We start from the raw sequence: 12,652 nt of genomic DNA on the forward strand, positions 1-12,652 counted from the left end.
TCCATACTTGTCATTCCCCAGGGCTCAGGAAGGCAGCCTAGGAAAGAGAGACCACAACCCTCAGCCTAGCAACAACCCAGGCGACTGTGGGAGGGGGGGGGGTCTGTCACACTCATAGTGGAGATGACAATGTTCCTCTGTGTTTACAGAACGGCTTCTGGGGTCCCTCGTGGAGCTTTCCCCAGAGCAGACCCAGGCCTGGCCTCCTGCGTTCACTCTGCCAGCTCAGCAGAGGTGACCGGCGGGAGCCTGTCACTTTAAAACTTCGGGGCCCGCCACCCCAGCCAGTTCAACCTGAACGTGTTCAGCCTTCCACAAAGCATGCTAGCCATTCCCATTTTGTTTTATTACAATCACCAACCCTTGAGTGATCATTTCTCCAACTGCCCAGCCGTGTCTCCCTATTTATAGTCCACCGGGACTGGGGCATTGTGGGGGATTGGAACGTGTCCTAGCCGTGACCATGAGCAAAGAGAGGGCAGCGATGGAGGAGCTGAAAACAAAGAAACAGGGCGAAAACCGACAACGCTACAAGCAACTTCAGAAACCACCTATCAGATGCTTCTGGTACGTTTAGGAAATGTTTAATTTCATGGCTCTCACTAGAGATGCGAACATGTCCCACGTATTATCAGTTAGAGCCCTTAGGTTGTAAGTAACAGAAACAAACTTGGCTTCGGCAAAAAGGAGGCAGTGGCTGTATAAAAGGATGTCCCGAACAAACCCAAGGCCCAGGCACAGCCACCTGGGAGAGGGCGGGCCTTGGGAGAGGAAATGCTCTCGCAACGGGTGGTGAAGTTCCCTCTCCAGCTCTCATCTGGTCCACGTGGTAGCAACGGCCACCCCACACCGAGTTCTTCTTCCAGGAACAGCCACCCACCGAGCCGGCTGACCTGGACTTGCCCGGGGTCCAGCCGTGGCCAAGCGGCCAGCCCAGCAGAGCCAGAGCTGCCAGGACACACACCTCAGGGAGACTTCGGTGGGAAGTGGGAACGGGACCCACCGTTCCCCGGTAGACAGGCAACCCATTGCCCAGCCTTTGCACAAAAGCACTGCAGGGCTGGCCGAGCAGTTCTGCTCTGAGATGCAGGTAATGGGACTAGGGAGGGGCACCAGAGGAAGGGAGCAGGGGGTGAAGGTTCTGCTGTCTGAACGAGGTGAGGGTGCCTGCAATCAGGTTCCTCGTTACTAGAGCCACGGAGGTGGAGCTGCTAGTGCCGGTCCCCCTGCACGACTTCTTCTACCTGTCTGTGCACACACACACGCACACCATAAGTGCAAACAATCATGTTTTACGTACAGTGCAGTCATCTCCTTTTGTCCACACTTTTCACATTGTCAACAACTATTCCCTGGCCGTGAAACACTGTGGTGCGTCATCACTTTACGTGGTTCCACGTACACCGTTTCCTAAAACGCCGCTAGTGTGCACGCAGTAGTTTTCATAGTGGGAAAAGACACGGCTTAAGGGAAAGCCCAATTTCCTTGCATGCTGGGGAAAAGCGGCAAAATGGTACTGAATGGAGACCTACCTTCTGTATTAAAAGCTTTATTTGGGTGTGACTCGCCTGGTAGAATTAATCCAAGAAGAAAGAAAGGGGACGTTTACGAAGCCCCTACTAAGTGCCAGGTTGTGAGAGAGGAACTGTAGAAGTGAGCGATTTTGTCTCCATGGCAACCCCTATCCCACATGATGATGATGGGGCTGTTGACCACGATGCCCTGAAGCACATGACCTGGACTTAGCCAATCACAGTCCCCTGAATGCACTGATTGGTCCAGGAGGTGGGCGTGCATCCCTAGTAGGGTCCATCGGAGGCCTTCCTCCGGGATGGTATGGACTCTGGGATAAAGAGGCCCTCTCTTTGCTGGGGTTGCTAACCCGGGGCACTGAACCTGGAGCTGCTGTCGGCCATCAGGCAAGCCTTGCGACAACCCCACGTGTGGAAGGTGGGGGGACACAGAGGAAAAGCACAGCCAAGATGTCAGGACATGGCCAGAGAAAGACCCTGGATTTCTTGTGCCTAAAGCATTTCTTCTTCCTCATCTCCCAGGTATGTGAGCCAACAGTTACTTGATTTTTCACACTGACATTAGTTGGCATGCGCTTTCCATCACTTACAACCAGGAGTGCTAACTGACACAGGCACAGAAAGAGAACTCGGTCCTCCCAGCAGTCCTGAGGGAAAGCTGTTCGCATCCGCACTTTAAGACAGAAAACCTGAGGCTCAGGAGGATAACAACGTGCTGAAATCCGGCAGCCTGTGTGAGACCGAGGTCTGAGTGCAAGTGCCCTTCCATCACACGAGCACAGCGTGGTGCTGGCGGACGTGCCTACTCCACTGAGCACAATACTGGAGGTGGGACCACACGGGGCTCTGAATAATGCGAATGTCCCTGAGCTCTTCCGGTGGGCTGAAGGCCCACCACAGAACCCTTGGAGCTGTCCGAGCCTCTGCTGTCCACCATCTGGGGGCAACGGCCAAGCCAGCAGCTCCCGGAAGCTAACCAAGCATCGTGGACTCCAGGAGGAACATGTATGGGGGACCCTTGGGTCAAACGCAGGGGAGGGATTTGGGTCAAACACAGCGGCTGGCTCAGCTGGTGGCTTGCACAGACCTCTCAACACCCTCTCGGTTTCTGTTCCCGGGATCACAGCTTTGCCACAGACGCTCCTTCCCCAGCGCTGCCTCCAAAGCTTCGCCAACGCCAAAGCTTTTACCTTCCACGCCCCAGGGGCCTGCAGGCTGGAAAGAGCCAGGGCTCAGCCCCAAGCACACAGGACCTGCAGGCACCAAACGATGGGTGAGGGAGCCAGAGGGACAGTGGGGGAGGCGGCCTCAGTGGGTGACAACGGGAGGCCGTGTGGTGCAGAGGCTGCAACCCAGGCCCAGCCCTGAGCTGGGGCCTGATTCCGGGACAGCCTGACCTTTGTGGTCCTCTGGCCCCCGGCCCTGAAATGAGAAGCCTGGACTGGATTATCCGAGTCGCCAGGGTCACGCCCAACACAGGTGTTCCGTGACCACGGTCTCCAGGTCTGCCCGTTCAGGGGAGGAAGAGACGGGGGAATCTGGAGGGGATCTGTGAGCAGCGAGAGGCGAGGCCAGCTTCACTGCAGCCGGGCAGGGACTCGTGGCTGCCGGCCAGCTGCAGAGCCCCCGGGAAGAGCCCCCAAAGCCCTGTCTGGCCTGGACGGAAGACAGGAGTTGGCCAACGTCTCGCCATCAGAAAACAGGACCCCAGCACTGCACTATTTCTGGAATAGCCAGGGGCAGACGCCAGGAAGAAGGACAGTTCTCTCCACGCTCCACTCCTAAGGGGCCAGCCAAGACACTCCTGAGAGCAGACCGCAGCGGCTGGGCCAGTGCCCCGTGCTCTCTGCCCGGAAATCGTCCCCAACTGATTCTATCACTGGCCACACCGATGCATCTAGAGGCCGCTCGATAAAACCCAGACACATAAGGCATGGCCTTCCCTTTCTTCTGGGGCTGCCTCCTCACCGTGGAAGAAACCACCTGGCCTTGAGACTTTTCTCCCAAAACAGAGAGGATCTTAGCACCCGTGGGGCATCCTATGGGCTGAAAAAGTGTGAATCTACGGGCGCGCTCTCAGGGATAAATCTGTACTTGCAAAATTCTGCCTGCAGTTTCGAGGCTCACGGGCCAAAAGGCCTATTCTTGGACTGCTGGGGAGGAGGTGTCCACAGGCACAGGGCAAGACCCCGCGTTTAGTTGTTTGGGTTTGTTTTTTTTACTATTTTTAAATGCTTACTATAAAAATGAAATGTTTTCATATATAAAAAGTATAAAATTATAAAACCACCAAAACTTTGCACCCACAAATATCTACTATGAATACTTCAGGGACCATCCTTCCAGATTTCTCAGCACGTACACGGTTTGACCTAAATGAGGTTATCCGACCCACACTACCTTTCGGTCTGCTTTCTGGGCCTTCCCCCCCCACAGAGCTGAGGTTCACCAGCCCCTTCGATTACTTAGAAAAACAGAACTGTAGGTTAAATATCCAAACAGTGCTCTAGAGAGGCCAAAGCCACTTGTACTCCAAGCAGGGGACTGTAAATTTGAGGGTCCTCTCGGGGACACTCCCCCCGAGGGCTCGGGATGGCGGGTCACAGGTACCTCACGGAAGCTGAGCTTGCCGTCGAAGTCCTCGTCCACCTCCTTGATCATGCTCTTCAGGCCCAGGTGGGTCTGTGGGGCCCCCAGCTTCTCCATCATCAGCTTCAGCTCCATCAGGTCAATGAAGCCGTCCCGGCCGGAGTCGTACCTGCGGGGTCAGAGGAAGGACATGGATGAGGGACGACCACTCTCCCACACAGTGCGTCTTTGGCCTCACTGATTGAAAAACGACTCGAATACCTCCTGCTTTGCAGTATCCTGACCGCCACATCAGACGGGACCCACCCCCTCTCCTCCAAACACCTTTGGGCTCTGCACGCTGCGATTGTGAGCAGGTCTTGTACGGCATGTTTGTCTCCACGTCTCATCTCCATACTGGGCCATAGTTTCTTGAGGATGAGAAATATTCCTGTTGACCTCCCCCCCCCCCATTTCAGTCAATAAAGACCAACTGAACCTCCTGGAGCCAGAGGAGCTGCAGGAACACGCCCCACGCACCCACTGTCTTTACACGGAGCAACCAGAGCCTCCCCTGGGGCTCCTCGCCGCCATCCCACCAACCCCTCCTCCCATCCTCCTGCCTCCTGCTCCTGCTTCCTGCCCCTGCGCGAGGCTGTGACTCAGGCCCGGCCCTTGCACTCTGGCTTTACGCTTTGCCCTCTGGCTCGCTCGCCCGGTCTCCAGGTCTGAATGGTCACTTCCGTGTGAGTGACAGCAGAGAGGCTCTGCCCTCTTGGCCAAGTTTTAACCACAGAGACAGTGCCTTTGCTGGCGGCCCCTCCAGCCCCAGCCGCCCCACGTGGGGGTCCAGCCCTGCCCTCTACCCCTGAATGTCTGGGTCAGCACAGTAGGTCTTTCTTTCTTTCTTTTCTCTTTTTCTTTCTTTTCTTTTTTCCTTTCTTTCTAGAGAGAGGGGAAGGGAGGGAGAAAGAGAGGGAGAGAAACATCAATCGGATCCCTCTCGCATGCCCCAACTGGGGACCTGGCCCTGCAGCCCAGGCATGTGCCCTGATGGGGAATCAAACTGGCGACCTTTTAGTTTGCAGATGACCCCCAACCCACTAAGCCACACCAGTCGTGGCCCAACAGGACCTTCTTTACCCTTCTGTCCCCTGCTTTCTCCTGACCACTCCACCCCCCTTCTCCATGCACTTGGGTTGTTACAGCGTTTCCTCACAGACTCCATGGCCTCCTTCCAGTCCGTCTGATTCCCTGCTACCCAGAGTTCCCTTGTTGCTCGGGTATGAACCCCTCGCTTTTAAAAAAACAAATCCGTTCAAAATCGCCAAATGGTGGAAACAACCCACGTGTCCACAGATGAATGAATGGGTAAGCAGAATGTGGCATATCCATTCGATGGTATGTGGCATATTTATAGTGTAATTCACAATGAAAAGGAGTGAAATCCTGATACACGCTACGATATGGATGAGCCCTGACAACATGATGGTAAGGTTAAAATAAGCCGGGCATGGGAGACGGACCCTGCCCCATCCCATTTACGGATCCATATACGGAGGCATCTAGAAGTCACGGAGACAGAAAGTCGAAGGCGGTTCCCAGGGAGTGGGGGAGAGGGAGGGGGCAGTTACTGTTCCGTGAGCTAGAGCTTCAGTCTGGGAGGAGAAGAGTGTTCAGGAGACGGATGGTGGTGATGGCTGCCCAAGAACGTGAGTGTGCAGCTCCTAGTCAAGATGGTCAATTTCACGTGTATTTTACCGCTTAAAAAATTAAATAAATACTCAAATCCAGTTTCTTCACTATCTATCTCACCCTTCCCCCGACCTAGCGATAGGCATCCACCACGGCTGGGAACCGTGCCACCACCCATGGGGAAATACACCCTGCAGGCACTGGAAATCTGTCTCTGTGGGCTGGTGGCGCAGTGAGGCTCACGTGGTCGGCCAGGAGATGAGGCCCATTCCCCCCAATGTGCTCCATTGCAGCCAGCGTGGCCGACCGATGCCATGCCCCCCACCCGGAACACACCGCCCGCGCACCCCTGACTCTCTGCAGTGGCCTCTCTACACGCCAGAGCTCGGGGAGCTGCCCCCTCCCTCCCCGGCTCTCCAACAGCACCCACGGGCGGCCCTCCTCTGGCACTTGGTGGCGTCACCTCCCACCACAGGGCATTTTCTAGCCCCAGCTGCCGTGGCTTTCACTAGCACGGCCTGCTCACCGGGGAGACGCACCGTGCAAGAGGCTGAAGGGGGCAGATGGGACCCCTGGACCTTTGGGCGAGCTCCGAGGGCCCTGAGGGACGACGCAGGGGTCTGGGGTCTGGAAACAAGCAGGGTGCTTCTGGGTTTCCAGGGAGCGGGCGGAGTGTATGAACCCCAGAGGGACCAGTGCCAGACCCGGTGCTACCGACGATGGTTTGTGAGCCCTTAACACAGGAAGCAAGGATGCCCAGCGTTCCCTAAAAACAATTCAGGGGTGGGCCATATTTCCTTGGCCTTGACTCCTTTTTAAAATGACAGCTTTATTGCGCTATGACATGCAGAGCACGAAATTCACTCGTTTCATTTTCACAATTCAGTGGTTTTTAGCACCTTCACAAGGATGTGCAGCTACCATCGCTGTTTAATTCAGGAACATCTTCACTGTTTAATTCCGGAACATTTTCACCACCCCCAAAAGAAATCCGTACGGTTATTCCCCACGCTCCTCTCCCCAGCCCCACCTCCCAGCGGCTGCTGGTTTGTTTTCTGTTCCTCGGTGTTTGCCCCTTCTGGGCATTCCATGTGAGTGGAACTGTCCCATGTGCGGCCTTCGGTGTCTGCCCCTTTCACACAGCACCCTGTTTCCAAGGCCCACCCACATATCAACCAGCACTGCATTCCTTTGTATGCATTGCCCCCAAATGCCCTGCTGTGTAAAGACGCTGTATTTTATGTCTCCATTCATCCGTCAGTAAACACCTGAGTAGTTTTCGCCTTTGGTTGCTGTGAACGACGCTGCGATCACACTCACGCACACGTTTCTGGGTAGACAGGCGTCTTCACTTCCCTCGGGTGTGTATCTGAGAGCAGGATTGCTGGGTCCTACGCTCGTTTGCGTTGGAAGCGAGATTTTCGAGCTGGTCCGACAGAAGACCTTGGCTGACCCGTTATCTCTGCCAGGGTGAGCCAGGCCCCCGGCTTCTGAGGGAAAGATAAGCGGGTGTAGATGCCTGTACAATTGGGCGGACGGGCTGGCAGCTGTAGGTCAACCCAGGAAGGGTGCCAGCTGTCAAACTGGCTGGTGACACAAACTTGGGGCAGAAGCCAGGCCCCAAAGACCTCAGCAGGCTGGCAGTGCCCAGGGCTAACACGGAACAAGGAGGAATGTGTGGCCCTGAACACAGAGCCGCCGTGTTACCCAGCAACCCCACTCCTGGGTGCAACTCCGAAAGGAGCAAAAGAAAGCAGGGCCTCGAACGCGGTCACAGCGGCATTCTTCACAACAGTCCAAAGGGAAAACCACCCAAGTGCTCACCGACAGGTGAATGGGTAAACAAAATGTGTGTGCGTACAGCGGAACGTGATTCGGCTTTAGAAGGAGAGAAAACTCTGGCACGTGGACAGACTCTCGAGGCCCGGGGAAGAGTCACACTCACAGAGACAAAGTGGAACAGTGGGGGGCAGAAGGAGGGGAGGGGGCGGGGCGTTATTATTTCGTGGTTCCTGTGAGCGGAGCCCCAGCTCCGCAGGATGAAAGCGTCTGGAGACGGAGGTGGTGACGGCTGCACGATGACGTGAACGCACCTAATGCCGGTGAACTGGACACTTACTTCTAAGTGGGTGAGATAGTAAAGTGTAGACCTTATCGCCATTTTTTTAAAAAGGCAAGGTCCCAGAAGTAGGCCCCCTGACCCCACTTCTCCAGCGCAGGTTTGAGGGACAGAGGTCGGGGGTGCATGTGAGGGCGGGTGGGGATTTGTGGGACTGCAGGGAGTGTGGGTGTAACAGGGTGCAGCCAAGGGGGAGGAGGCCTAAATAGGGATTTGGAATGGGGTCCAGAACTCAAGGTGTCCAGGAAATATTAGGATGTCCTCACCCCTTCCCGCCACAGATGTGGGTTGGGCGAAGGGACACATGGAGCAGGGCCTTTGAGAGCTGTTTTGCATAGCAACGGCCTTGCAGCTAACCTCTGGTGTGGTCATTTAACATATCTATAGCCTTTAACTGGTTGCATAGATATGTTAAATAGCTGTGGCCCTGGCTCTGAACCAGGGGGATGGAAGTAACTTCCCCACCAAGAGGTAACTGGGAGGCAGGCTCCCAAGTTACAGCACCTGCACCTGCGTGGGAGCTTGGAGAAGATTGGCTCCACGCCACGGGGCCATGTGGCCATGCCTGCCCAGACTCACGATGAAAGCAGAGTAAAGCCAGAAGGATATGGGAGTGATGGCAAGTGTAGCCAATTGCAGGAGGAGTCGGAAATGGGGCTGCAGAGGAAGACTGGTATGGGGATTTAGATCGAGATGCGGCAGCCATTGAAGGGAGAACCATGCAGTTTTGGCAGAGTGGGGACTCCTACAGCCATTGTGCAGAGAGGACCACACAGCTTTGCCAGAGTGGGGACTCCCTTGGCCCTGGGGGGGGGAACCATATGGTTCTGGCAGAGTGGGAACCCCTGCAGCTTTAGAAGGGGGAACAACCACCCAGCTTTAGCAGAGATCCCAGCGACACAGCTGATGGTGCTGGGGACCGAGGGAGGCCTCCCAGCCTAGCACAGAGTACTGGGAAGAACTGGGGGCTGCCTGAGCTACAGACTTCTATTTCCTTTCCTGAGATACAGTACCCCAGACTGGGCAAAGGGGGAAGGAAGGACTGTGTGTGTTTGTGGCTGTTTTAAGGGACTTGAGGATTTTGATAAAGACAATAGGTCCCTATTTTAAGTCTGTACAGCCTTAAATAAACATTTCCTTTTCACGAATCTCTGGCATTGAGAGATGTCTTTCCTATAAGGCGGCGGACATAATGAACCTAGGGGGTTCCTTTCAGTAATAGTATATTGCCTTTGCACCACCCCCCCCCCCCGCCTTCTGTAACATGGGGGCACCCCGAAAACCCTCGGGGGGAAATCATGACGGCAAGGATGAAAAGTTCCGAGTCCTGGACAAAGGGGGTTCAGTGCACCCCCCAACAGGCTGTTCCCCTCCGGGCTGACCCCACACCCTGGGGGACATGGGCCTGGTCCGTGGGGAGCACCTGGGAAGGTGAATGGCCTCTGAGACCCCCACCAGGATTACAGTGGGAGGAACCAGGAGTGCTGGGCCCCGGGAAGCAGAGAGCCGTCTTCAGCTCACACCGTGCACTTCCACGTCCCGGGAGCCTTCCCAGAGGCTGGCCAGCACGGGGACAGCTCTAGCGGCCACGAGGAAGAGCTTCTGGCAAAACCAGGCAACGAGAAGGAGACCTGAGAAAGGCGAGCCCTTACAAACAGGCCGCAGGGACAGTCTCCGTTACAGGGAGTCAGTCTCAGTCAAAGTAAACAGGCTCCTTCGGTGTGGAACTTTCCAGAGCCTTCCACGCGGTCATGTGTCCGAGACGAACTGGAGAGAAACGGCACACAGACCCGCCTGACCACCCAGTTCTGCGCGTCTGGGGAATTTCCACCCGAGGAGGTGCGCCTGGCACCCCGGGGTTCCACGGGGAACACTTTGGGAAACACGTCTCTGGGCCAGGCCAGGAGGGCGGCCAGCTAAGCGAGCACCACAGCTGCCTCCGTGCGGGAATTGGGATGAAACATCCTCCACACTCTGCCCGGCGCCCCGGGAGGAGACTGAGCGATGGAGGGTGGCGCGTTCAAGCTGGGAGTCCCGGGGCGGGGGGTGGCTGGGGGGGGAGCAGGCAGACGCCGAGAGGGTGACGGGTGACGGGTGACGAGAGGGCGACAGTCTGAACGCACAGAAGAAAGGAAGGAAAGAGAAGGCAGGAAGGGCGCAGCCACAAAGCTTAAGCGAAAAGACCGGGGAGGGCCCAGGAAGAGGAGGTAAACTGGGGCGAGGATGGAGATAAGAAAGGCCAGGAACAAGGCAGGAATCTGTCTTCGTGGGGGCGGGGCGGGTAGGGGGACCAGGGTTCCTGTCCCCTCCCCTGGAGGGACAAGGCCGCCCCAGCACAAAGGGGCTGTGGATCGAGGCTGGGTGTGGGGAGGGGCTCCTTCTTGTGTTTCTGCTCTGGGTTTCGGACTGAGAGGAGTCCGGAAAGTTTGGGAGACGTGTCCTTTAGGCCCTCCAGCCGGCCACGCGCTCCCAGCCTACGTCAGAAAGGGCCTCGGCCAAGCCTGCGAACAGGTTAGAGGAGTTGCTGTTTCTTCCACTGGGCAGGACACTTTGGCTGGACCCGTTTCCTGCCTGGACGCAGAGGCGAACCCCCGGGGTGCAGATCGCAGACAGGGAAAGGGGCCACAGCTGCAGCTGGGGCGGCCCCGTTGGTGTCCTGCGGGGAGCCACCAGCTTGGCACAGGAATAGACGGTGTGCTCACAAAGAGGGGACATCTCCGAGGCCAAGAAAGACAGGGGAGAGAGGGGTCACGAGCCAGCCACCGCCTCCCCTCCTGGGGACTCGGCAGAGGCAGCTTTCCCGTGCCCCTGCTGGAGGCGCGGGCCAGGGGCCATCTCCGGAAGCCCTGGCAGGACTAGAAAGCGGCCACCTGGGTGGCATCTGCAGCCCTCCCCCTGGAGCCGGGACTGGGAACTCAAACCCTCTATGAGGGTCTGTCTGTAGTCCCTCCCTTCGGGGCCAGCGTTTGTTAAGAGGCAGGAAGAGCTCCCCCAGTGCCACCTCGCTGCTCGCTCCGCTCTCTTCTCACAGCGTTGGGGACGGCAGATGTGTGAGGGGCGCATGCACGGCAGGATTCACAGTGCCCAGGCGCCAACACCCAGCACCGGCCTGCTCTGTGGCCCACAGCCCAGCGTCTCGCACACTAGTCCCTCTCCATCCTGACAAGCCCCACGAGGAATTAATGACAGCTGCCTGCGGTCATCGTTTTATTGAGAGCTGGCCGCGGGCCAGGCCCTGTGCTAGGTCCCCTCCCTTAGCTCCACAGGGCTGTGACGTGGTGGTCCCTCACCCCACTGGGCAGGCGTGGCCGCCGAGGTAGGCAGCAAAGCCAGCTCCTGAGGGGCCAGGACGAACCTGGGAACTCCCGAGCGGGAGCGTGGCTTCCCACGGGTGCAGGGAATGCAAGTTTACACCACGTGCCCCTCCACTCGGTGGGGGGCTGGGGGCACAGGGCATCCTGGACGCGCCAATGAACAGACAAACCACTGATGTCACTGTGAGACTTACGCCTTTTACAACGACCTCTGGAGCCTTTGGCAGAAATGCCGGGAGCCGCGCTGCTCAGCCCTGACTGTGGCCGAGGCCGAGTTTCATCTGGGAGCACCCTGCTCGAGACGGCCCACGTGTGCCGAGTCACTCCGCTGTGGCCAAGACCGTACTGGCGCTGCCGTCTTGCAAACGTGTGGACAAAGTCTCACCAGCCAAGCTCTTCACGCAAACTGTAACTGCTTTAAGCCCCCAACACTCCCCTGAGGGATATAGCACCACTAGGCTGATGAAGAAACCCGGCCCATCGAGGTCACCCAGCCCCAGGTCCTGAGGCACAGCGAGGTGAATGAGAGAACCCCCATCAGGGGGCCCGAGCCTGCAGCCTGACCCTGAGGCTGGGGAGACACGGCCAGGTTCTGGGGAAGGAAGCAGGTTCTGGGGAAGGAAGGTTCTGGGGAAGGTTCTGGGGAAGGAAGACTCGATACCAGGTTGCCACCCCCGCCTCCCTCTGCCCCAGTGACAGTTAACCAAGATGGAGACAGGGTAGCCAAAGCTAAGGCAGAGAGAAGTTTGCTGGGAAGTCAGGGGTTAAAAAGGCAAAGGCCTTTCTGAAGGTTGTAAGGCTTCCTACATCAGGACCACATCCGCGGCTGCAGGCCCCTGAGCAGGGGCACCACAGGCTGGCCCGGGGGGTAAACGGTCATCTTCTTCAAGGCGCTCAGAGCCCCTCTCCCCAAGCAACTGCCATGTGGAAGCCCCTTTAGACAAGGCTGTCTGCAAACCGCAGATCTTACTGCAAACTTCTGGGCCTCTCAGAAAGGCGAATGCAATCGGATATGTTGTCTTTATTCTAGAAAACCCTTTTGCTGTCTGCCCCCAAGGAGATGCTATCACCTTCCCTGCAACTTGGAATCCAGCCCTGAGAAAAAGGACCAGCACCTCGAACAGCCTGCCCGGGTCGCGCCCACCTGCACTGCCCAGCTGGCAGGGCCACCTGCCGGGCATCTCCCCCTGGAGACAGAAGGCACTTCCCAGGGCTGGGATGTGGGACCCGGTCCCAGGGGAGCCTGGAAGGGGAAGGCCCGGAGAGGGAGGTGGCCCGCCCGGTGAGGTCCCCCAGGGTCCCAGTCCTCAGCCTGTCTGGGGCTCTCTCTCTCTCTCTCTCCCTGCAAGCCTGACCTCAACCTGCATCCACACCAACCCCTCACCCCCATGTCAAACCATCAATCAAACTACAGGGTCCGGCAG

General features: G+C 57.3%; 1 protein-coding gene across 3 annotated transcripts in view; it reads right to left on the bottom strand.

Moving 5' to 3' along the window:
- Positions 1-12,652, bottom strand: part of EFHD1 (EF-hand domain family member D1) — a 40,598-nt gene that overhangs the window by 12,144 nt on the left and 15,802 nt on the right. For all 3 annotated transcript variants that reach the window (XM_036022702.1, XM_028510480.2, XM_036022701.1), the window contains one exon: positions 4,143-4,290. In XM_036022702.1, coding sequence (XP_035878595.1) covers positions 4,143-4,256 — 114 coding nt within the window. In that variant the 5' untranslated portion in view covers positions 4,257-4,290. The remainder of the gene's footprint in view (positions 1-4,142; positions 4,291-12,652) is intronic.

The sequence above is a fragment of the Phyllostomus discolor genome, chromosome 4 (genome assembly GCF_004126475.2).
Source record: "Phyllostomus discolor isolate MPI-MPIP mPhyDis1 chromosome 4, mPhyDis1.pri.v3, whole genome shotgun sequence".
Classification (NCBI taxonomy): domain Eukaryota; kingdom Metazoa; phylum Chordata; class Mammalia; order Chiroptera; family Phyllostomidae; genus Phyllostomus; species Phyllostomus discolor.